General features: G+C 33.5%; 1 protein-coding gene across 1 annotated transcript; it reads left to right on the top strand.

Annotated features, from left to right (window-relative positions):
• On the top strand, positions 1–27,383 carry Cubn (Cubilin). The gene is made up of 19 exons (XM_075308214.1): positions 1–238; positions 317–791; positions 4,222–4,701; positions 4,841–5,122; positions 5,199–5,951; positions 8,565–8,888; positions 8,949–9,108; positions 9,175–9,371; positions 9,438–9,841; positions 13,475–13,792; positions 13,851–15,019; positions 15,075–15,424; positions 15,488–16,184; positions 16,247–16,413; positions 18,717–22,928; positions 22,994–23,170; positions 23,370–23,595; positions 26,273–26,850; positions 26,928–27,383. The coding sequence occupies exons 1-19, from the start codon at positions 162–164 to the stop codon at positions 27,069–27,071; spliced, it is 11,190 nt and encodes a 3,729-aa protein (XP_075164329.1). The 5' UTR covers positions 1–161; the 3' UTR covers positions 27,072–27,383.
• The last annotated feature ends 378 nt before the right edge of the window (positions 27,384–27,761 follow it).

The raw sequence follows: 27,761 nt of genomic DNA, 5'->3' as shown, positions 1-27,761 counted from the left end.
GTTGAAGCGAACAGTTGAAAGTCCAATATAGTAAAATTTTACGTGTGCCAAAAAAAAAAACAATACAGCAAATATGAAGAAAAATCTGTGAAAAAAAAAAACAAAATTGAAAATTTCAAAAAATATCCTTTAATCAATAAAAAAAACAAAATCGTAGCAAAATGGGATACCATTATCAAGTGACTGCCTTGCTTATACTATGGTGTCTAATACCTTCTCTCAAGGCTTTAGTGAACTCGTGAGTGTTGTTTCTTTAGTTGAATCAGTGAAGCTGTTTTATAAATTCACTCCTTTATTATCCTTGTGTATTTCGTAGGCCCAAAATAATTTCCAAAGATGGTCATTTAATTTTCGAATCTGGTATGGATCGCAATATTACATTTGTTCTCAAGGGAAAATCGCGTTTGAATATCAACGATAAATTCGATATTCTCGAAATGTTATTGCAATCAAAAAAGGGGCGTATATCTACAGATGGTAGTACCAGCGAATGGACTGAAGATGAAGAAGACGTCCTGCGTCAATTAGTGACGGATATGTCCACCATCAAGAATCAAGTATTCGGTCCCCATGGCATGGAAAAACGTTTACGAACCATACAAAATCGTACTCGTTCGGCTGACACTTCATTGAGACGTTATAGGAATCGTTTACAACGAGTCGAGGGCCGTGTTCAGGCGCTATACGATCGTCTGGAAACTGATCTGTGTCGTAGTAATCCTTGTCAGAATGGTGGAGATTGTTTGAATCTCTTTGGTTCATATGTTTGCAAGTGTCCCAAGAATTTTGAGGTAAGTAGAGACCATAATAATACAAAGGGTAGGATATTTTCATATAAGCCAATACTACAATCATTTAGTTTTCTAAGTAGGCTTCATGAAAATGTAATTTAAATTAGACGATAAAATTAGGGGCGTAAATGGGAGCTGAAAGAACCTATAAATGCTTGTTGGATTACTAGAGGGGGCGATATTAACACCACATACCAAACCAAATTAATTTTTTTATAATCCAATTATTGTTTTCAATGTAAAAATATTGGTGATATTTCTTTCTGTGCATATAAAAATTTGACAACATTGTTGTAAAAATTTTATTTTTATAAAAAAAAAGTGTTAAAGCTTTATTTTTTTCAAAATTTTATTACTATAGAAAATTTTATCAAAATTTTATTACTATAGAAAATTTTATCAAAATTTTATTTCTATAGAAAATTTGGTCAAAAAGGCTTTTTTATAGAAAACTTTGTCAAGATTTTATTTCTTAGAAAATTTTGTCAAAATTTTATTTTTATAGAATATTTAGTCAAAGTTTTATTTCTATAGAATATTTTGTCAAAGTTTAGTTTAATAGAACACTTTGTCAAAAAAAAATTTTTTATAGAAAGTTTGGTCAACATTTTATTCCTATAGAAAATGTTGTCAAAGTTTTATTTTTACAGAAAATTTTGTTAAAATTTTATTTTTATCGAAACTTTTATCAAAAGATTTTTTTATTGAAAATTTTTTTTAACGAAAATTTTTTCAAAATTTTATTTTTATAGAAAAATTTGTCAAAATTTTATTTTTATGGAAAATCTTGTAATTTTTTTTATAGAAAACTTTGTCAAGATTTTATTTCTTAGAAAATTTTGTCAAAATTTTATTTTTATAGAATATTTTGTCAAAGTTTTATTTTTATAGAAAATTTTGTTAAAATTTTATTTTTATACCCACCACCATAGAATGGTGATGGGGGTATAATAAGTTTGTCATTCCGTTCGTAACACATCGAAATATCGATTTCCGACTATATAAAGTATATATATTCTTGATCAGGGAGAAATTCTAAGACGATATAACGATGTCCGTCTGTCCGTCTGTCTGTCTGTCTGTTGTAATCACGCTACAGTCTTCAATAAGGAAGCAATCGTACTGAAATTTTGCACAAACTCGTCTTTTGTCTGCAGGCAGGTCAAGTTCGAAGATGGGCTATATCGGTCCAGGTTCCCCATATAAACCGACCTCCCGATTTGGGGTCTTGGGCTTATAGAAATCGTAGTTTTTATCCAATTTGCCTGAAATTTGAAATCTAGAGGTATTTTATAACCATAAAAAGGTGTGCCAAAAATGGTGAGTATCGGTCCATATTTAGGTATAGCCCCCATATAGACCGATTTCCCGATTTTACTTCTTGGGCTTCTAGAATCCGAAGTTTTTATCCTATTTGCCTGAAATTGGAAATCTAGAGGTATTGTAGGACCACAAATACGTGTGCCAAAAAAATTGTGAGTATCGGTCCATGTTTTGGTATGGTCCCCATATAAAACGAGTTCCCGATTTGGGGTCTTGGGCTTATAGAAACCGTAGTTTTTATCCAATTTGTCTGATATTGGAAATCTAGAGGTATTTTAGGACCATAAAGAGGTGTGCCGAAAACGGTGAGTATCGGTCCATATTTTAGTATAGCCCCCATAAGAACGATCTCCCGATTTAACTCCTTGGGTTTCTAGAAACCGTAGTTTTTATCTGATTTGCCTGAAATTGTAAATATTCTGGTATTTTAGGCTCACAAAAACGTGTATCAGATTAAGGTTTTATCGGTCCATTTGGTAATGCCTCCATATAGACCGACTTCACTTCTTGAGGGTGTAGAAGGCGCACTGATCATGAAAATTGCTTGAAACTCAATGTAAAATTTTCAGATTTTACTTCTAGAGATTTAAGATTTCAAAGACGTTATTTTATAATTTTCTTGCACACTTACAAGAGATGTTAATGATTCCTCTAAAACTCAAACAAAAATTGTTCTTATAAATCCAGAATCTGATATAGTCCTCATAGGTGAAATCTTTAAATTTATCTTCGGGAAGTGTCCTCAAGCCCTACTGAAATTTCAAAGGAAACACTAATATTTGGTTCATGGTGGTGGGTATTTAAGATTCGCCCCGGCCGAACTTAGAACTGTATATACTTGTTATCGAAAATTTTGTCAAAAAAATTTTTTATCGAAAAATTTTTCAAAAATTTTTTAACGAAATTTTTTTCAAAATTTTATTTTTAAAGCACATTTTGTCAAAATTTTATTTTTATAGAAAATTTTGTCAAAATTTTATTTGTATAGAAAATTTAATTTTTTTATAGAAAATTTTGTCAGCGTTTTTTGTAGAAAACTTGTCAAAATTTTATTCATAGAGAAAATCTTGTCAATTTTTGTTTTTTGCTATAGAAAATTTTGTCAAAATTTTATTTCTATAAAAAATTTTGTCAAATTTTTATTTATACAGAAAATTTTGCCAAAATTTTATTTCTATAGAAAATTTTGTTAAAATTTTTTTTCTATAGAAAAATTTTGTCTAAATTTGATTTCTATAGAAATTTTTTTTAAAAATTTTATTTTTATAGAATATTTTGCCAACATCTTATTTCTATAGAAAAATTTGCCAAAATATTATTTCTATAGAATTTTTTCAAAATTTTATTTCTATAGATAAGTTTTTCAAAGTTTTATTTCTATAGAAAATTTTGTTAAAATTTTATTTCTATAGAAAATTTTGTCAAATGTTATTCCTAGAGAAAATTTGGTCAAAATATTATTTTTATAGAAAGTTTTCACAAAATTTTCTATATCTATACACAATTTTGTCAAGATTTTGTTTCCATAGAAAATTTTGTGAAAATTTTATTTCTATAGAAAATTTTGTCAAAATTTTGTTTGCATAGAAAATTTTTCAAAATTTTATTCCTAAAGACAATTTTGTCAAAATTTTATTTTTATAAAAAAATTTTGTTGAAACTTTATTTCTTTAGAAATTTTTGTCAAAATTTTATTTTTATAGAAGATTTTGTTAAAATTTTATTTCTATAGAAAAATTATGTCTAAATTTTATTTCTATAGAAAATTTTTGTAAAAATTTTATTTTTATAGAACATTTTGCCAAAATTTTATTTCTATAGAAAAATTTGCCAAAAATATTATTTCTATAGGATTTTTTTTTTCAAAATTTTATTTTTGTAGAAAATTTTGTTAAAATTTTATTCCTTGAGAAATTTTTGCAAAAATTTGCAAATAGGTATGGATTTACCTCATTTTCCTAACAAGGGGCGAGCCAACAGAATTTTATATATAACCTAATTGAAATTCTTAACTAAAATGTCCTATATTTCGTAGTGGATAGCGAATACCCAAAGGGTTAAACATAAACTTTCCTAATGTTCCTCCACTATTCTTTTCATCTGCTAGGGCACCAATTGCGAAAAGGATGTCAACGAATGTGCTCTCTATGCCGGTACCGATTTGGGATGCCAGAACGGAGCTCTATGCATTAATCAATTCGGATCGTACAGTTGTAATTGTCAACCCGGTTGGTATGGCATTCATTGTACTCAACGGAAAGGCGATTGTATGCAATCATCCGCTTGGGAACTCTGTGGCCATGGCACCTGCGTCAATAGTAATGACACATTCGGTTATAAGTGTATATGTGATCAGGGCTGGAAGAAAAATGAATTATCACCAGCTTGTACGGTAGATGTGGACGAGTGTGCTGAGAGTCATACACCGTGTGTGACAAAATGTGTAAATCTACCGGGATCCTTTACATGTGCTCCCTGTGCGGCCGGATTGACGGGTAATGGAGTAACGTGTAAGGATATCGATGAGTGTGCCATACACAATGGTGGTTGTAGTATGAGTCCCAAGGTCCATTGCATTAATACATATGTAAGTGAAATGGGGGGATATACAAATTTCCCATGGCTAAGAATTTGGAGAATTAGGTTTTCCGAGATTTCGGGACTTAAATTCCATTATTTGGAATTTTCTAATTATTGTGTGTGTGTTTTTTTTCAATTTTATTTAGGGTTCCTATCGCTGTGGTGACTGTCCCTTGGGCTGGACTGGTGATGGTCATAGCTGTGAACGTTCTGCTGCCTCTACGAATACACAATCTACTGATACCTCTAATGCCATAGGATCTATCACAACTTGTGCCACCGCCAATATATGCCATCCCCTGGCCAGATGCCATGAAATTTCCAATACTGTTGTCTGCAGTTGTCCCGCAGGTATGGTGGGCAGTGGAATTGGATCAAATGGTTGTGTTGTGGGTACAGCCAAAAATTGCCTGAATCATCCTTGTTTGGTAGGATTGTTTTTTCGAAATTTAAGCCCAAAACCAAAATCTCTTTAAAATCAATTTCTCTCTCTCCCACTTTCAGAATGGTGGCACCTGTGTGGATAGTGGTAATAGCTTCAAATGTATTTGCCCTGTGGGCTTTATTGGTGAAACCTGCCTACCAGCTCCAAGTCCTTGTAATCCTAATCCTTGCCGTAATAATGGCCGCTGCCGCCCCATTACCACGGCAACAAATCGCTCATTTACCTGTCATTGTACACCCGGTTTCATGGGAGAGAAATGCGAACGCCAGGCCAATGATTGTGGCGGAGTTCTCAATGATCTCACTGGTCAATTGGTTTATCCTAGAGGAAATTTGTATGATCACAATGCCCAATGTGCCTGGATTATACGAACCAATGAATCGCTGGTATTGAATGTCACCTTCAATCGTTTCGAGTTGGAAGATACTACCGAATGCCGTTTCGATTGGCTACAAATCAATGATGGCCGTTCGGCTGCCTCACAGATTATAGGACGTTTTTGTGGTACCCATAAGCCCATGGGAGGCAATATTATCTCCTCCACGAATAATTTGTATTTATGGTTCAGATCGGATAACTCAACCTCCAAGGAAGGTTTTGCCTTGCAATGGAATTCAATAGCACCACAATGTGGTGGAGTATTTAATGTTAGCTCACATGGTACCATATCGAGTCCCGGGTCACCAGGAAATTATCCGAAAAATCGTGATTGTCGTTGGTTGCTAAAGGCAGCAAATGATAAACGCTTGAAATTGACTTTCTTCAGTTTGCAAATCGAAAATCATGATAGCTGTAACTATGACTATTTGGAGGTAAGAAGTGAATTGACGAAATAGTTTGGTATCCATGGAAAAAAATTTTCTATAGAAACAAAATTTTGAGAAAAATTACTATAGAAATAAATTTTTGAAAAAAAAATTCTATAGCAATAAAGTTCTAAGAAAATTTTCTATAGAAATAAAATTTTAACAAAATAAATTTTTGAGAAAATTTTCTATAGAAATAAAATTTTGACAAAATGAATTTTTGAGAAAATGTTCTATAAAAATAAATGTTTGAGAAAATTTTCTGTAGAAATAAAATTTTGAGAAAATTTTCTATAGAAATAAATTTTTGAGAAAATTTTCTATAGAAATAAAATTTTGAAAAAATTTTCTATAGAAATAAAATGTTGACAAAATTTACTCTGGAAATAAAATTTTGCAAAAATGTTCTATAGAAGTAACACTTTGCACAAATTTTCTATAGAAATATTATTAAGACAAAATTTTGTATAGAAATCAAATTTAAAAAAAAATTTATAGAAATAACATTTCGACAAAATTTTCTACAGAAATAAAATTTTGCAAAAATTTTTTTACAGAAATAAAATTTTGAGAAAATTTTCTATAGAAATATAATTTTTACCAAATTTAAAATAAAATTTTGACAAAATTTTCCATAGAAATAACATTTTGACAAAAATTTTCTATTGAAGTGTAATTTTGAGAAGATTTTCTATAGAAATAAATTTTTTACAAAATTTTCTATAGTTATCAAATGTTGACAAAATTTTCTACAGAAATAAAATTTTGAGAAAATTTTTCTATAGAAATAAAATTTTGATAAAATTTTCTGTAGAAATAAAATTTTGAAAAAAAAATACTAAAGAAATAAAATTTTGCACAAATTTTCTATAGATATAAAATTTTGAAAAAATGCTCCTATAGAAATAAAATTTGGAGAAAATTTTCTGTAGAAATAAAATTTTGAAAAAAATTTGCGATAAAAATAAAGTTTTGACAAAATTTTCTATCGAAATAAAACGTTGAGAAAATATTCTATAGAAATAAATATTTGACACAATTTTCTAATAAAAATAAAATTTTGACAAAATTTTCCTCTAGAAATAAAATTTTCCAAAAATTTTCTATCGATATAAAATTTTGACAAAATTTTCTATAGATATAAAACTTTAGCAAAATTGTCCATAGAAATAAAATTATGAGAAAATTGTCTCTAGAAATAAAATGTTGACAAAATTTTTTATAGAAATAAAATTTTGACAAATTTTGCTATAGAAATAAAATTTTGAGAAAATTTTCTAAAGAAATAAAATTTTGACAAAATTTTCTATAGAAATAAAATGTTGAGAAAATTTTCTATAGAAATAAAATTTTGACAGAATTTTCTATAGAAATAAAATTTTGCAATAATTTTCTATAGATATAAAATTTTGACAAAATTTTCTATAAATATAAAACTTTAACAAAATTGTCCATAGAAATAATTTTATGAGAAAATTGTCAATAGAAATCAAATTTTGCCCACATTTTCTATAGAAATAAATTTTTGACAAAATTTTTTATAGAAATAAAATTTTGAAAAATTTTTTTATAGAAATAAAATTTTGACAAATTTTGCTATAGAAATAAAATCTTGACAGAATTTTCTATAGAAATAAAATTTTGAGAACATTTTCAATAGAAATAAAATTTTGATAAAATTTTCTGTAGTAATAAAATTTTGAAAAAAAAATTCTATAGAAATAAAATTTTGCAAAAATTTTCTTTAGATATAAAATTTTGAAAAAATGTTCCTATAGAAATAAAATTTGGAGAAAAATTTCTGTAGAAATAAAATTAAAAAAAAAATTTTCAATAGAAATAATTTTTTGACAAAATTTTTTATCGAAATAAAACGTTGAGAAAATATTCTATAGAAATAAAATTTTGACACAATTTTCTAATAAAAATAAAATTTTGACAAAATTTTCCTTTAGAAATAAAATTTTGGAAAAATTTTCTATAGATATAAAATTTTGACAAAATTTTCTATAGATATAAAACTTTAACAAAATTGTACATAGAAATAAAATTATAATTTTCTATATATATAAAATTTTGACAAATTTTGCTATAGAAATAAAATTTTGAGAAAATTTTCTATAGAAATAAAATTTTGCAAAAATTTTCTATATAAATAAAATTTTGCAATAATTTTCTATAGATATAAAATTTTGACAAAATTTTCTATAGATATAAAACTTTAACAAAATTGTCCATAGAAATAATTTTGTGAGAAAATTGTCTATAGAAATAAATAAATTTTGCCCACATTTTCTATAGAAATAAAATTTTGCCCACATTTTCTATAGAAATAAAATTTTGACAAATCTTGCTATAGAAATAAAATTTTGATAAATATTCTATAGAAATAAAATCTTGACAGAATTTTCTATAGAAATAAAATTTTGAGAAAATGTTCAATAGAAATAAAATTTTGCAATAATTTTCTATAGATATAAAATTTTGATAAAATTTTCTATAGATATAAAATTTTAACAAATTTGTCTATAGAAATGAAATTTTGACAGTCTTCTATATAAATAAAATTTTGACAAAATTTTCCATAAAATTTTTTTTTTTTACCTTTTCCAATTTCAGATAAAAGATGAAGTCTCGGGAGAGACTATTGAGAAATTCTGCAACTCCATGGCACCACAACCTTTGGTCCTACCTACCAATGAGGCTTCGATAACATTCCATTCTGATAATATAGGCAGCGATACCGGTTTCCAGATATTCTATTCGTTGGAGGAGCGTATACCAGGATGTGGAGGAACCTTCACTGCCTCCAAGGGTATTATACAATCACCTCATATTGTGGACACTTCAATATCGTGTGAATATCAAATAAACATACCCTTCAGTGAAATCATAACTTTCAAATTTGTAATTTTCAAAATGGATGAGAGCGATTGTATAGAGGTACGTTCGAAACAATAAGTGATATACCACCCTAATATATGGTCATTTTCTCTTGCAAAGATTAACGATATAGACGCTGATAATAATGAGGGAAATTTGCAAGCCAAATATTGTGGTGATTATCAGGGTATACCTCCTGATGTGCATTCACGGACGGGCAAAGCTCTCGTAAAATTCCATGCAAAACGTGGAGCTGAATTCAAACTGAGATATAAGACTGGTGAGTCAAATATTGATTATCAGATAGCTTTTCCCCAGAAATTATGATCTATTTCCAATATTACAGAGTGTATCCACACTTTTGAAAGTCCACAGGGAGTGATTATGTCTCCGGGTTATCCCCATCTTAGTACCAATGACAATGATTGTATTTATAAGATAACAGCTGAACCCAATTATGTTTTGTCTCTCCACTTTGATGATTTTGAGTTGAACGACAGTACTATAAGTAATGAGGATGAATGCGTTCACACCTTCTTAAGGGTAAGCATCCAGTTCTATGTGTAAAATAAAAATAATTATTCTATAAGCCCTTGCTCCTGTTTCCAGATCAATGATGACATGAGTAAGAATCTTTTGGGTCCTTACTGTAATCAAAAATCACCTGATGTGGATTTTGTTTCAAAAACCAATTTCCTAATGCTCTACCTAAGTACGGGTAACTTTGCCAAGGGTCGTGGCTTCAAATTGACCTATAAATCCATACCCATGGATAAAAATGGCTGTGGTGGTGTATATACTAAACCTGGCCCTAGCATACGTTTACCCACCAATGATGATGGCGTCTATATGCATGATATGGAATGTTATTGGATTATTATAGCACCACCATCTAAAATGATTCAAATAAATTGGAAGTCATTTAATCTGGAGGAATCGGTAGACTGCAGCTATGACTATGTGGAGATTTATGATACATTAAACATTGGAGAGGGAGTAATACCATTAGGAAGGTAAGAAAGCAATGAGGTTGGGTTAATGTTTAGCATGCCCTACAGAGAAAGGGTAGGTCTTAGATTTGACAGAATATCAAAAAGTTTTTGATCGTTTGTTTAGCTATTCTCAGTAAAGTTGGTGAAGCCTCTACTGCGGCACACCATCCTGAACCTTGACCTCAATGGGATCAGAATTTTTCTATAAAAATAAAAGTTTGACAAATATTCTACAGAAATAAAATATTGACGAAATTTTTCTATAGAAATAAAATTTTGGCAAAATTTTCTATAGAAATGAAATTTTGACAAAATTTCCTAAAGAAATGAAATTGTCAAAATTTTCTAATGATCTAAAAGTCTAATAAAGTTTTCTACAGAAATAAAATTTTGAAAAAATTCTATTTCCATAGAACTTGCGATAACTTTCTATAGAAATAAAAGTTTAACAAATTTTCTATAAAATTTTATTTCCATAGAACTTGCGATAACTTTCTATAGAAATAAAAGTTTGACAAATTTTCTACAGAAATAAAATTTTGACAAAATTTTCTACAGAAATAAAATTTTGACAAAATTTTCTATAAAAATAAAATTTTTACAAAAATTTCTATAGAAATAAAAGTTTGACAAAATTTTCTATAAAAATAAAATTTTTGGAAAAATTTTTATAAAAATAAAATTTTGACAAAATTTTCTATAGAAATAAAATTGTGACGAAATTATCTATAGAAATAAAGTTTTAACTAAAATTTCTATAGAAATAAAATTTTGAGAAAATGTGATATAGTACTAAAATTTTTACAAAAATTTCTATAGAAATAAAAGTTTGACAATATTTTCTATCGAAGTAAAATTGTTTAAAAATTTTTACTTTTAAATGATACTCATTTAATTTGGAAAAATGGTCTGAAGGTTGGAATTTTGGAAAAATCTTGGTCTAAATTAAAAAGTCATTGTGGCAACGCTGGTCAGAGGTGACCTCATGTCTTAGTCCTCAAGGTTATCAGACAAATGATTATGGGCGACTGCGACATATTATCCTGTACCTCGATGAGTTGAATACGCACCATGACCTCGATGGGATCAGAATCTAGGGTAGAATATGTTGTGGATACTGACAAGGAAGTGAAGATCCGACCCGCGTATCAGACTCCAGTCGAAGCTCCTCAAACTTCACCATTGTCATATTTGATCTCATGACTCAGAGCCCATGTGAATCAGACAAAGAGTCATGGGCTCATTGCTACCCGTATCGGCCGAATACCAAACATTTTGTCAACGTTGCTTTATGTATCTCAAAACAGTACTGGCGACTTTCCTCAGTTTTACAAAAAGCGACTCTAAGTGGTCAATATCTTATGATTGAGGGGAGGAGATCGGAGCCGTCTATGTAGTCTGACTGATCCCCATCTCTCTACTATGTAGAGAGGGGGATTGCGACTGCGACACACTATCCTGCACCTCGAAGATTTCAATGCACACCATGACTCCGATGGAATCAGAATTTAGGGTAGAGTATTTTGTGGATACAGACGAACCGCGTACCAGACTCTAATTGAAGCTCCTCGAACTTTACCACAGTCGGATCTGATCTCATTACTCACACCTCAAGGTTATCAGTCAAAGAGTTATGGACTCATTGCTACCAATTTCAGTCGTGACATTCGCAATGGGATTAAAATCTAGGGAAGAGTATTTTGTGGATACATACAAAGGAGTGATGACCCGACCCAATTGATGTTCTTCAATGACATAACCTCATACAAGCATTCACTATGACATACTATTCTACTGGCAATCTAAATGCACTTCATCACTCTATGGATGAGAATCTATGGTAGAATATTTTGTTGATACAGGCAAAGAAGCGCAGATCCGACCCGCGTAACGGACTCCGGTTCAAAATCTTCAAACTTTACCACGGCCAGATTTGATCTCATACGGATCCGGTGCATGACACAGACGTAGAAATGAAGAGAAACTCTACGAACATCTCTATGGTCAGCTCATAAGTCGGACTACAGGACAGGCAAGACATATAGCCATAAATTGCTTGCCGTTGAAGATATAATTTCCATGCATGCCTTGGCAAGAGTGTCCACAAGGTGCATTCCAGCTGGTCAGATTCCTGACAAACATTCAAACTATCATATAGAGGCATTCAAATATATATATAATGGAGATGAAATCCGATGATAAAGCCTCAGTTGAGTTTCGCCAAAGAACGACCAACTTTTAGCCATATCGAATGATGACAATTAAAATGGCCGTACTGAAAGATTTCGATCCTCTTAAACCCCCCAAACGGAAGAACCACATCTGCATTTGTCTTGGGAAGCACATTCCGTCTTGTGCAAATCTTTTGTTGTGTAGCTTCAGATTTCAGATCGTTTCAGAAGGGAAGCTTACCCTGGCCATCAGACTCGTAAATGTATGTTGCTATAAAGCTGAAGAGTGTCTTTCGTGGTCTCCGAGAAGAGAGGCTTTCCTTTGGCCATCAATCTCGAGAATGTATCGAGACTATAAAGGTCACCAAAAGCACAACAGCTACTCCAAGTACCAGATCCAAATGCCATGGCTACGAGGGCCTCTTAACGTTCTAGTTTAGTAGCAGTGGACTTGCCTAAACCCTTTTAGAAGATAAGCCAAAACTACTCTCTTAGTCGAAGCTATGGAGGCCACCTCTCAAATTATTTGAATAAACGTTTGGCTTGCACACAATTCTATGTGGAACGCTTGTTCCATGCAGCCAGTTAGACGGAGTTTGAAGTGAGGATCAATGGAAATCTGCCCTGGAAATAGGATCTCGATATCCACCTTCCTAGCCTCAGGATTACAATATCCAAGAACCTCAATAAAATGTTGGAAGGCCTCCTTTATAAACACCAGATGATTGTTCCATAGTCACTCCAGGTAGAGTAAGTTTGACGTGAGGATCTATAGAAACCTACCCTTGACTTGGGAACTTCGTTGTTGGCTGCAATCGGCAACTTTCTAAAAAAGTGAACCGGTATCTCGATATCCACCTCCGTGGCATCACCAAAACAATATCCAAGAACCTCAATGTTGGAAGGAGAAGCGAGATTCTAGCTGGTTCCCTTTTGAGGAAGATAAAGAGACTATACCAAAAATCTACGTGTACATTGGCCATCTCCTAATTGATTACATTGTCTTCGTTTGGAATCCAGTATAAGCGAAACTGAAAGAGGACCGTAAAGAAGGTGCACAATTCTGAGCTGTAGATCGCTTCAAGACATTCTTGGTGAAGCAGCAATGTGAAATACCCATCCACCAGCTCCTGATAAAGAGGTTTAGCTCACGTCGAGCATCCAAGCATATTCTGACAGGGCCAATCCTATTGTATTGTTCGATTTTTGAAGAGGTCAAACATCAATGAGGTGTGAGACGCCAATCATGAGGGAACAAAGGAGGCACCAATGATGAGGGAACAGAGGACGCTACAGGCAGACGCGGTTTGTTTTTATTAGGGTAGTACTGTACAGCGGGAGGGTCACCACATTTTAGTGGAGATGAGACATAGATACCTGGAGAGACCAGATCCAAACTGTCGCAGCTTCAATTTTTCAAATTCTACTGTTTTGTGTTTTTTTCATTTGACCTAAAATACAATTTTTTTTGTTTTGATTACAGATTCTGTGATGCCCATAAACCTGAGTCTTTCCTCAGTCATTCGCGCGGTTTAACTGTGAAATTCGTATCCGATTCCACAGACTCCATGGATGGCTTCGAATTTGAATACGAATTTGTAGATGGTAAAAATCAATGCAACGGAAATATCCATTCATCCACTGGCAAATTGAATACGCCCAATTGGCCCGGAAATTATACAGAGGATTTGGATTGTACATGGATTATTAATACCCCACCGGGAACTCAGTTGGAGTTGCAAGTGGAACGATTTGATCTCGAACCCTCGACGAATTGTTCCAATGACTGGTTGGAAATACGGTAAGTTGATCAGCATCAACAATCAGCATTGCGATGACCATCATATTTACTTCTTTAGCAATGGAGGTTCAAATCATTCATCCTTGATGGGTATATTCTGTGGCAACTACTCACGTATACCACATGCTATACCCTCATTTACCAATCAAATGTATGTGAGATTCCATTCGAATAGCTTCACAAATTATCAAGGCTTCCAGATACGTTGGTTCGTCTTCTCTAATGGCTGCGGTGGTAATTTAGAGGCCGAACGTGGTCTCATTACTTCACCCTATTATCCCAATCCCTATACGAATAATGCCCAATGTGAATGGCGTATTCATGTACATCCCGGTTCCTCCATACACTTTACCATAAATGACTTGGACTTGGAAAGTCATCCGAATTGTCTCTATGATGTTTTGGAAATCTATGAGGGAACATCGCAGAGTAAAAGGAATATAGCATCGCTGTGCCGGCTGCAAAGTGATGACGAGAAGAACAAGGAATATTTCGTGAATGATAATGAGGCCTTGGTGCTCTTCCAATCGGATGATACGAATCGGAATAGAGGTTTTTCAATATCATATCGCTCAAACTGCACAGTGACATTAACGAAAAATTATGGCAAGATCGAGAGTCCCAATTACCGGCAACCTCCCAGTGATTATTCGGAGGATGTAAACTGTACCTGGACCCTGAAAGCCCCTAAGGGCAATTACATACGCCTGCAGTTCTTAGATTTCGATGCGGCCGATAAGAAAGCCGCACTTCAAATCCTCGATGGCAATCGCACAGTGGAGGTTAAAACGAATGGCGTATCTCTGAATTCCACCACCGATACCCTGGTCATTAGACAAACAACGAATTTATTAAATTTCCAATTGGAATATGCCATGGCGGGTTGTATTCACACACTAAAGGGTAGAAAGGGCGAATTCAAGTCACCCGGATATCCCAAACCCTATGCCAATAATTTGGAGTGCCTGTGGGTGATTGAAACACAGCCAGGTCGGGGTATCCAATTGACCGTGATCGACCTGGATGTGGAACAATCGGAAAATTGTACCAAAGATGCTTTGATCATATCGCCACAGCAGCATACGCATAATCCCAAAGATCGTCACTGTGGTCGCAGAGACACCATTGTTCTGCCCTATTCCAGCAATCGAATGTATGTCCGTTTCACGAGCGATGGTCAAGGCAATGGCAAGGGTTTTGCGGCTTCCTATGAAACTCCCAAGTCAGGTAAGGGTCTAGCGGCATGGGCGATGACTCTCTATTGAGTTTTTGTTTGTTTCAGAATGTGGTGGTGATTTCAATTCCAAGCAAGGTGTGATAACCTCCCCCAATTTCCCTAACCAATATCCAGATGATGCCTTCTGCATATGGTCAATTGAGGTGGCCGAACATCATTCCATTATTCTTACCTTTATTGAAATGGAAATTGAAGATTTCAATGAATGTGACGCCGATTACGTTGAGGCCACCGAGGAAACGGGTGAGGATGAGCCGACCACCATATTTAAGGAATGTGGTGATATAGAGAGTAAACGTCAGCTGGTATGGAGAAGTACACAAAATAAAGTAACCATAAAATTCCGTTCGGATAATTCCATACAATATAGAGGTTTCAAGATCAGTTTTGAGGAGGTAAGTCCCTTAACTTAAACTAAATTATGGATTTAACCTTCATGGGGGGGGCTTTCATTGCAGGATTGTGGTCAACGTGTGGAATTGGATAATGATGGATTCTTTAATCTGGATTTCTCTACTCATACCCAAAGGAATCAAACATGCGAGTGGCAATTAATTTCTAAGGATCTCAGCAAACATGTTTTCCTCAATTTTGGTCATATCCAAATGAATCCCTCACTCGCCTATACCTATCGCACTGAAGGTGATTGTCTCAATGTAGGAGCTGTTGTCTACGATGGCCTCAATGATACATCACCTGTAAGGGCTCGCTTCTGTAAAACCCATCCTCCAGATATTTTGTCCAATGGCCATGCTCTAACCCTTAAGATTCCTGTGAATATCATCTCAGAAGTGGAGGCCATTGCTTATCAGATAGATGGCTACTGTGGTGGCTACCACAGATCTCTAATGGGTAAAATTGCCACTCCAAATTATCCCAATTCATATATGGTGAATATTCAATGTGAATGGATTATTATTCCCTCTGCTGGTAATGGCTTGGAATTGACTTTTGAATCCATGGATTTGGAAAATTCCGATGAGTGCAATAATGACTATGTGGAAATTCGTCAATATAATGAACGCAATAAACTATTGGGTGTTTATTGTGGCAATCAATTGCCACCATCAATAAAATCGAACATGGAGGTTCAGATAATATTCCACAGCAATGATGATGTAGTGGGTGAAGGTTTTATGCTTAACTATCAGTATGGTAAGAAAACTGGCAACTAAGATTCCTTTGCTAATTTTTTAAATTTATTTGCCCATTTGCAGCTAAACATAATGAATTGAATGGTACCACGGGTGTTTTAGAATCTCCAGCCTATCCTAGCAAATTCCATAGTCATAATATGTACAGTTGGCGCATAACAGTGGATAAGGACTATGTTGTTTTGCTTACCATCAAGCATATTGTGGATACAGATATGCCCTTTATAAAGGTAAGATGTAGTAATAAAAATGTTCAAGGAAGATTCCAGAGCCAAATGAAATACTGAGGTAATCCATTTCAATGGCCTATTGGGGTTGGGTGTACTGACTCCATGCGATGTTTTCGACCATGGCAAGACCCAAAGGCAATAGATGAAATATGACATAAACAGCATCTGTATATGTATTTTTACTAAATGCGTTTGAACCACACAAAGTTGAAATTCGCACACTAAAGGATAAGTTACAAGACTGTCACATCCATGGACTCTAACGTCTTAGTACTCCTCTAAAAGGTCACTGTGACTTTTCTATTCCCTTGCCAATCCGTGGAGAGAAGAGTCTGGGAATTTTCCCCGGCTGCTAGGGTCATATAGCCTAAATACTCTTCTACAAGATCAAGTTAGGTTAGGTACAGTGGCAGCCCGATACCATTGTGATATCGCAGTGGTGAACTTGGCTCTTATCACAGAGTTCTGTTTATCTCAATGATAGCCAATTCCGAACGGCGTTCCACACTGCGGTGAAACCACTTAGAGAAGCTTTGAAACACTCAGAAATGTCACCAGCATTACTGAGAGCGGATAATTCACCACAGAAAAACTTTTTTGTGTTTGGTCAAAACTGGGGTTGAATGCTAACCATTCCTAATAAACACAAGCATTGGAGAAATGCTTATATTCAATACGCTTTCGAACATTTTTTCAAAGAATTAGATTAGAATTCAATTTGAGAAATTGTTGAGAAAATCGCATTCCCAACAAAAAACAGACATTACCCTCAACAGTAGAGTTCAACACGTTAGCAACAATTTCTCAACATATTAGCAACAACTTTTCAAACTAAATCTCATTTTAATGCTTCAAACCTATTGGAAAATTTGTTGAAAGCAAGCAATTTGCAAGGCCATTTGATGTGTTCCCTGGGGAAAATGTAGAGACGTCCTCAAAAAGATTCGAAATATGATCACCAGACATTTGCAACCAAGGCTCACATGACTCACCACCAGATCACTATGGACGCATCCCATCTTAATCTCAAAACGCTTAACAAAAAATGGATGATACACTTTTACTACAACAACATTTCTGGGTGTTTTTAAACATCTCGAAATAGTTTCGCATCCTCCGATCAGAGATGGCACTTGGTTATTGACCTAAACATAAAATCGAGTAATACTCATTGATAAGAGAAAAAGTTCTTTACATGCGTTGCCAGAATGAAGTGAATAATCTAAGTGAGCCTAAAATAATGGGCTGCCACTAAACGTGACCTAACCATCCCTCTCTTATATCGACTGACATTGACCAAATCCAGTATTCGTCCTATCGTGTACTCCGAATTCTCTTATTCCAGGAATATGGTGCCTTAAGCAAATTTCTTAATTAGTTTCCAGTACCTGTTTATGTGCGACTCCAGGTTCTGAATCAGATCTTCTGGTATATGGCGGGCTATACATCTCATGAGTTCTGGACAATGGGGTATGTCTCCATAATACTCCTTAAAGGCATCGTCTACCGCTACTCCTACTCCGCACGAATATCAGCTCCAATTACCTGGTCATGGTTCCCATGACCCTCCTGACTCTCTTGCGCTGCTCGTATACCGCACTGATGTCAGCTCAAATGGGCTTGTCATGATTCTCATGACCCCACCTGTGGTACCACAATGGATTGAATAATCTAAGTGAGCCTAAAATAAATGGCTGCCACTAACGTGACCTCTCTTATATCGACATACAGTGACTAACTCCAGTAATCAACTTGTCGTGCACTCCGAATCGCTCTCTTTTTGGTTCCATTCTCTCATTTCAGGAATGCCGTATCTTCAGCGAATTCCTTAATTTTTTTCCAGTACCTGTTTATGAGCGAGTCCAGGTTCTGAATCAGATCTTCTGGTATACGTATCTTATGAGTTCTGGACAGTGGGTCATGTCCCCATAATACTCCTTAAAGACATCGTCTTCCGCTACTCCTATTCCGCACGGATATCAGCTCAAATTGCCTACTCATGGTTCCCATGGAATTTCTTACTCTCCTTCCGCTGCTGCTATTCCCGGTCATGAATCTCATGACTCTTGTATACTGGCTGTTGACCTATGCTCATTCAGTAGTTCCCTAGTTTTCTTTGCTTCGATCTCGTCATAGTCTTTTTGTCGCCCTTCCAACAGTGTGCCTCTCTTCCAACTCAGACCACGTAGCCTCTCCAAATCAACTTCCCTTTGTTCCCCAGCCAGCATAGATATCATTTGCGCCTTTACATTTTCCTTAACTTCAAAATTTTTCTTTAACTGATTTTTATATTTTTGTTCTAGTTCTACGATGGCTATTCTGACATCGGTGTTCCCATAGATTACAGCAAGAGTCACATCATACAATCCAACACCAATATACTGTATCTCACGGCCTATCGAGGACCTTTCCAATTCGAATGGCAACAACTATCCAAGGATGTGGTGAGGGAAAATCGCACCGCAGAAAAAATGTCCGAAGCATGCGGTAGACAGACCATGCGTATCAACAACAATAATTTGGTATTTAATTCTCCTGGTTTTCCCAATGGATATGGCCCGAATTTGAAATGTAATTGGATTCTGATACCCGAAGAACCATCGCAACATGTCGTTTTGAAATTTCTGCGAATTAATTTGGAAGATACTGAAGGCTGTTTTGCCGACTATGTTCGTGTATGGATAGGTAAAGATCTGGAAACGTGGGAACCTCAGGAAACATTGTGTAAATTCAATGCTGACCGATTGATCAGATATGAAGGTACACCCTATTTGAAATTGGAATTTGTAAGTGATTCCTCGGAAAATAAGACGGGATTCTCGTCAATCATAAAGACCAAATGTGGATCGGAACTAACAGAACGTAGAGGTTTTGTGAATATAACCTCAGATCGTCTCACCATGCTGGGTGAAAGACAAGAGTGTGTTTGGACCATAAGGGTGCGGCCAGGCCGACGTATACGTCTACGTTTTATTGATACACAATGGAATACGCCGCCAATTAGTGATGGCTCTTGTAAAACCTATTTTATGGTACGCAATGGTTTCGCCGAAGATTCACCATTTTTGGGTAAGGGAAAATATTGCGAAAGCCAAATCAATGATGTTCTGGAAACTACCTCGAATCGAGCCTATATCAAATTTGCCAGCAATGGTTTCAGTAGCTATCGAGGATCATTTGAATATGAAGAGTTCTCTCAAGATTGCTCCCAGGAAATTGTGCTCAATCAGAATACGAAATTTGATCGTGTACAGACCATAAGAACACCCAATTATCCCAATATACCAAATCCTCATACGGAATGTATGTGGAAGATAATGGCCCCAGTCCATAGTACCATTACCCTGAACTTCTTTGGCGATTTCCAATTGGGTGACAAGACTAACTCGTCCGCCTTGGATTGTGGTGATGAGTATGTGCAAATAAATGATGGCATTTCCGAATTGGCTCCACTGATAGGACGCTATTGTGGCAAAACCAAACCCAATACCATAACCTCGACGGGAAATGTAATGCGTTTGCTGTATTTTACAGATTCAGCTGAACCACGTAAGGGCTTCCAGGCCAATGTGAGTATAAGTCGCTGCGGGGGTTTCTTCTACGAAAGCCAAGGCTCGGTCCAATCGCCCGATGACTTAAAACTGAAACCGAATGAAAAGGAATTGGAATGTGTCTATACCATTGAGACAGAAATGGGAACCACTTTGGATATAGTTTTTGATAAATTGAATACAGGCTCTGACAGTGAAACCACCAATGACGAAGAAGAATGCAAACGCGAAACCCACATAGAAATCCAGGAAGTTGAATCCTACAGCTCGGGCCTTGACAATATCACCGATACTCGGATTCTCTGTGGCACTAGGGGAAATCATTTCATTGTGGAAACCAATAAACTGGTGATACGCTACAAAATACGTAATGGCTATCATTATGAGAATGCCTTTCATCTTTCCTATAAATCCCAAGGATTCCGCTGTGACGAGGAGATTGTGGGGACCATAGGCATACTGCAAACACCCAACTATCCTTTGGGTAGTACACAACCGACCCATTGTACTTGGTATATTGATTGCATGCGGGGAGCACGTGTCAAAGTACAGATCCAAGATGTGGACTTGGGCGAGGGTGTCCTTTCACATCCTCGCATAAAATTCTACAATGATTTCGCAATGACATCGCCCATAGTACGCTATACGAATTCATTGCCCAGTGTTATCTACTCCACAGATAATACCATGGCCATTAGTGTTCACATATTTGCCCCGAGTAAGCATCGTGGTCTGAAATTGCTCTTCACGAGAGATTCCCAAAACTTACGATGTCAAAATCTTTGGATCACTGACTATAATCCAACGGGTGTTATAAAACATTTGCGTGGTGTAAATGAGTCGAGCGTATATTGCTCGTACGATCTTGAGCCGGAATTCAATCAGACCATAGCGATGAAGGTCATCAAGATTGAAGGTTACAATCCCCCTCAGACGAATGGTAATGCTTGTTTGCGAAAAACTCCCTTGGCGTTGTATGCAGGTGATCATCGTATCCTACCGGAACAAATGTGCCACAATAGTTCACAACCATCTTTCCGTTTACCCTACTCCTCACGCTTGGTCCTCAATGCTAGTCCCGATAATCGACTAACGCAGCTTGAGATACAATATAGGCTATACGAATGTGGTGGCACTTGGCCCATTTACTATTATGACGAATTCAATATAACCCAGCCACAGATGATGGCGAATTTCAGTGGACCCTTGGAGTGTGCCTGGGCTGTATGGGGCTCAGATTCCAGTGGGAGCAATCCACCCAATTTCAATGATATAATCGATGACATGCATGTGGATGTGGCCCTCAGTACCGATTTCAAAGGTAGCTGTAGCGATGAATATTTGGTGGTTTACAATGGACCCAATCAGAATTATCCCCGTTTGGGAACATTCTGCTCACGTTCCTCTCTCCCGAAAGTGGTGGTTCCAGGTGGTGTTTTCTTGGAGTACATTACGAAAGCATACAACAATCAGTCCACCTTTAATTTGAATGTCCATGAGGGCAGCGGCTGTGGTGGTAAACTCACCTATCCCTATCGCAGCATCCGTGTGGATTATCAATATCAAAATAATGTGGAATGCATTTGGGAAGTGAATGCGGAACCGGGCTACACCTTGGCAGCCGTTTTCCGTAATCGGTTCTTCATTGAGGGTAGTGTCAATTGCTCCAAGGACTATTTACTAATTCAGCAAAAGAATCCCGCTGGAGAATGGCAAGACATGCAAAAGCTTTGTGGTCGAGATCCCCCTCCTCAGATCAATACCACCTATCATGATATGCGTTTGATTTTCCACACCGATGACACCGTGGTGGCTGAGGGTTTCACGGTGGCTTTTGAGCGCAATTGTGGTGGCATACTCTTCGCTTCGGATAACATTCAGGAAATCCATTCGCCTGGCTATCCCAATAATTATGCCGCAAATCTTACCTGCAACTATACCATTTTACCCAATCCCTTAATGACCAAGACCGAATCGGCCAATGTATTTATACGCTTTTTGGATTTCAAAACTGAAATGGGCCTGGGGGCCCAATGCAACTATGACAATGTCACCATCTCCACTAGAGATAGTTCTGGTACTCTAAAGGATTCCGTACTCTGTAATGAATTGAAGGATTATGTCATTAGATCACCCAACAAAATCTCAGTAATCCTACGTACAGATCAAACAGCCAATGAGAGAGGTTTCCGTATGCAATATGGCCATGATAAATGTAGTGCCAACATAACCAACTCCACGATCATAGAATCGCCCAAGTCTTCCGACCAGAAAATGTATCCGCATTCGAGTAAATGCTCTTGGTTGCTAAAGGCCCCGGAAAATTACAAAATTATTATTAAATTTGAAGAGTTGGACTACGAGAGGCATGGCATGTGTACCTATGATTCGGTGGAAGTCTATAAGGGTCTCAATACCGCCGAAGATCAACGTTTGGGAAAATTCTGTGGCAATTTGACGGGTTTGCTACCAGCAATTACCATAAGTCAAAATACTGGTCTTATCTATAGTTCGTCGGATGATCGTGATGCTTCGGCTGGTTTTCGGGCCATAGTTCGTTTTGTACCGAATTGTGATGGCACCATATATTTGGACCCGTCCAATGCCACCTATGACTTTACCCGTTTCTCTGGTCAATATTCCAATAATCTGGATTGTAATTGGATATTCACCACAACTCCAGATCGTCAATTGAAAATTGAATTTAGTTCATTCCATGTGGATGCTTCGGCGGATAGTTGTAATGGCGACTATCTGGAATTGCGAGATGGCGCTGGCCTCTTTGCCGATTCGATGGGTAGATTTTGTGGTCATGATATACCCAGTGCTTTGATGGCCTCCAGACATGCTCTCTTCTTAAGATTTGTTAGTGATTCACAGACCACTAGTACCGGATTTACAGCGAAGATACGTTCTGTACCCAAAATATGTGGTCATCATAGTGTGGATTTGTCAACATTGAAGGTGAGTCCAATTTAAAAACCAATCTTATTATTTTTCTATCTTTATATGCGTTTTTGTTTCTACAGACTTTTAATCTGGTTTCACCTGATGATGGATCTGGCAAATATCCCAATAATATCAATTGTGTGTGGAAAATAAAAAGTGATAATAATATTCATTTTAAATTTGAAAAACTTAATATAGATGGTGGCCAAAGTAATGGCACATGTTCTTCAGATTTTCTAAAAATTGTCAATGGTGATGTAAGTAATTTTTGTTTTTGTTTTTAATATGGGTGATTATATGTCAAGCAATCCAACTTTCCAAATCGGTATTTAAAAAAAATAATGCTTTAGTTTCGAAACAAGATCATTCAAGGATTCATTAATTTTAGCCATATCCAAGAGACATGAAATTACCTTTGTAAAAAAATGAATTTTTTCTAATTTTTTAATTTTTCAGGATATCGATGCAATAGAAAAAGGTTTAGGAACTGAACTCATATATAGTGGTTATGATCAAATGTATACCATGTACAATATTCCTGAATTTTCTTCAGAGCATATTTATTGTGGCCAACGTTTACCCGATGATTATTTCAGTACATCCAAAACTGTATTCGTGAAATTTAAAAGTGATGGGAATATAACAAAAACAGGCTTTAAATTGAAAGTTACCACAGCAGAAGGTAAGTGAATGGAAATAGATACCATCAATTAAATTCACCACCAAGAAAATTCGCCATTCTATTTTTGTTTATGGTACATGTTATGCATATGCTGGCTAAAATTATTATTATTAAAGTTTTATTCCTATAGAAAAATTTTCCCAAATTTTATTTCTATAAAAAATTTTGTAAAAATTTTATTTCTATAGAAAATGTTGTCAAAATTTTATTTCTATAAAAAATTTTCTCTTAATTTTATTTCTATAAAAAAATTTCTCAAAATTTTATTTCTATAGAAAATTTTGTCAAAATTTTATTTCTATAGAGCCAAAAATAATCTAATAAAATTTGAAGAAATTTGTACCACAAATTATGTCAAAATTTTATTTCTGTAGAAAATTTTGTCCAAATGTTATTTCTATTGAAAATTTTGTCAAAATATTATTTCTTTAGAAAATTTTGTCAAAATTTTATTTCTATAGAAAATTTTGTCAAAATTTTATTTCTATAGAAAATTTTGCCACAATTTTATTTCTGTAGAATATTTTGTCAAAATATTATTTCTATAGAAAATTTTGTCAACAATTTATTTCAATAGAAAATTTCGTGAAAATTTTATTTCTATACAAAAGTTTGTCAAAATTTTATTTCTATAGAATTTTTTTTTTTAAATTTCATTTCTATAGAAAATTTTATTTCTATAGAGCCAAAAATAATCTACTAAAATTTGATGAAATTTGTACCAAAAATTATGTTAAAATTTTATTTCTGTAGAGAATCAAAATTTTATTTCTGTAGAAAATTTTGTCACAATTTTATTTCTATAGAAAATTTTGTCAAAATTTTATTTCTATAGAAATTTTTTGTGAAATTTTATTTCTATAGAAAATTTTGTCAAAATTTTATTTCTTTAGAAAATTTTGTCAAAATTTTATTTCTGTAGAATATTTTGTCAAAATATTATTTTTATAGAAAATTTTGTAAACAATTTATTTCAATAGAAAATTTCGTGAAAATTTTATTTCTATACAAAAGTTTGTCAAAATTTTATTTCTATAGAATTTTTTTTTTCATAATTTCATTTCTATAGAAAATTTTGTCAAAATTTTATTTCTATAGAGCCAAAAATAATCGAATAAAATTGATGAAATTTCTACCAAAAATTATGTTAAAATTTTATTTCTGTAGAAAATTTTGTCACAATTTTATTTCTATGGAAAAATTTGTCAAAATTTTATTTCTATAGAAATTTTTTGTGAAATTTTATTACTATAGAAAATTTTGTCAAAATTTTATTTCTTTAGAAAATTTTGTCAAAATTTTATTTCTATAGAAAATTTTGTAAAAATTTTATTTCTATAGAAAATTTTGTCAAAATTTGATTTCTAAAGAAAGTTTTGTCAAAATTTTATTTCTATAGAAAATCTTGTCAAAATTTTATTTCCGTAGAAAATTTTGTCAAAATTTTATTTCTATAGAAAATGTTATTTCTATAGAAAATTTTGTTAAAATTTTAGTTTCGTAGAAAATTTTGTCAATATTTTATTTCTATAGAAAATTTGATCTAAATGTTGTTTCTAAAGAAGATTTTGTTAAAATTTTATTTCTGTAGAAAATTTTGTCAAAATTTTATTTCTGTATAAATTTTTTGCAAAATTTTATTTCTATTGAAAATGTTTGCAAAATTTCATTTGTATAGAAAATTTTTGCAAAATTTTATTTCTATAGAAATTTTTATTTCTATAGAAAATTTTGTCAAAATTTGATTTCTAAAGAAAGTTTTGTCAAAATTTTATTTCCGTAGAAAATTTTGTCAAAATTTTATTTCTGTATAAATTTTTTGCAAAATTTTATTTCTATAGAAATTTTTTTCAAAATTTTATTTCTATTGAAAATGTTTGCAAAATTTCATTTGTATAGAAAATTTTTGCAAAATTTTATTTCTATAGAAATTTTTTTCAAAATTTTATTTCTATTGAAAATGTTTGCAAAATTTCATTTGTATAGAAAATTTTTGCAAAATTTTATTTCTATAGAAATTTTTATTTCTATAGAAAATTTTGTCAAAATTTGATTTCTAAAGAAAATTTTGTTAAAATTTTATTTCCGTAGAATATTTTGTCAAAATTTTATTTCTGTATAAATTTTTTGCAAAATTTTATTTCTATAGAAATTTTTTTCAAAATTTTATTTCTATTGAAAATGTTTGCAATATTTCATTTGTATAGAAAATTTTTGCAAAATTTTATTTCTATAGAAATTTTTATTTCTATAGAAAAATTTGTCAAAATTTGATTTCTAAAGAAAGTTTTGTCAAAATTTTATTTCTATAGAAAATTTTATTTCTATAGAAAATTTTGTCAAAATTTTATTTCCGTAGAAAATTTTGTCAAAATTTTATTTCTGTATAAATTTTTTGCAAAATTTTATTTCTATAGAAATTTTTTTCAAAATTTTATTTCTATTGAAAATGTTTGCAAAATTTCATTTGTATAGAAAATTTTGTCAAAATTTGATTTCTAAAGAAAGTTTTGTCAAAATTTTATTTCTATAGAAGATATTATTTCTATAGAAAATTTTGTTAAAATTTTATTTTCGTAGAAAATTTTGCCGAAATTGTATTTCTATAGAAATCTTGTCAATATTTCATTTCTTTAGAAAATTTTGTCAACATTTTATTTCTTTATCTCCATTTCAGGTTGTTTCCGTAATTTTACCGGTACCCAGGGTCGTGTTAAAATTGCCGATTCTCATGATGATTGTGACATATACATCCGATCTCCTGTTAATACCTCTCTGGCCTTGTATTACAATGATTTGGCCTTTAGTGAAAGTGATTGTGATCGAGAACATATTGAAGTCTTTGATGCTCGCAATAATACTTCGCTGCAGAAAATATGCGATTATGTAGAGGTGGGAAAATCCCTATTTACTTCCAGCAATGAATTACGTGTAAATCTGAAACTAAGCGGTTACTATACTCAAGTGGAATTTACCTATTTGGCCAGTAGTGATGGTCCTGGTTGTGGTGGAAATATCTATAATACTGGTGGCATATTCACAAGTCCATTCTATCCGAATAATGTTCGTGCCAATTCCAATTGTCGTTGGAATATTCAAGTGCCTAGTAATATGAAGGTGCTAATAAAATTCCTGGTCTTTGAATTGGGTGCCAAGAGTACTTGTCATACGGATTATTTGCAATTAATTGAATATGAGACCAATGAAATTCCACCAAAGGGTGAAGGCAAAGTGGTGCGACAATTTTGTGGTGGGGTAAGTTGGCTAAACAAACAATTTACAATTCTATGGATGGTAAAGAAAATTTAATATAAATTTCTATTTTGTTCCAGGATGAACCTCACATGTATCGCAGTCAACATAATTATATTAGCGTTTACTTCCATAAAACTTTGAACTATGATGGTAATGGTTGGGTTATCCAGTTTAGTGGAGTCCATCCAGAAACGAAAATATTTGAGAATGCAAATCAATGAACACGAAAAACAAGAAAAATAAATAAATTTTGTGAAATCTGTATTTTTTTAATCAAAATCGCAGAGGCTAAGATTGGGTTGCCTCATCTACTACCAACCCCCATAAATTTAAAATGAATTCAATAAAAAAGTTTTGGTAAAACAATTCGTAATACACTTAGCTATACATATACTAGCAAATCTATGATATCCATCAATCTGTGTATGTATGTGCTATTTCATGTAATCAAAAACTATGTACATTAAACCAAAGTTCATCAAATACGAATACTGTCAAAACTTTTCATAGTTAAGTACTTGACAGCTATGAAATTGCAGTGAAATACTTTTATGGGTAGCGGGAATATGAGTGTGTGTATAAATTTTTGTATGTGTGTGTGAAGGAGAGTAAGGTGGGGAGAAGGTGGCAATAACCCAAATATTTTATATTTTTGATATGTATAAAATGTGACAGCATAGAAATTGTAGAAATTATATTTACCAATATATGATTTTAATTGGTTAGAAAATAAACCTATTTTTTTTTGTATTTGTAGACCAACTAAATTAAGACCTAGGGCATGAACATTCGATGAAAATTGGAATTACTACATAAAACAAATGCAGACTTGTTTAGCTTACATTACGATTCAAAGTAAGGCATACACATACATGGAGAGATATAAAATTAAAATTTTAATTCTATAGAAA

The sequence above is a fragment of the Haematobia irritans genome, chromosome 4 (genome assembly GCF_050003625.1).
Source record: "Haematobia irritans isolate KBUSLIRL chromosome 4, ASM5000362v1, whole genome shotgun sequence".
Taxonomy (NCBI): Eukaryota; Metazoa; Arthropoda; class Insecta; order Diptera; family Muscidae; genus Haematobia; species Haematobia irritans.
The sequence above is the reverse complement of the archived record's forward strand: the minus strand, read 5'-3'. Positions and strand labels throughout refer to the sequence as shown.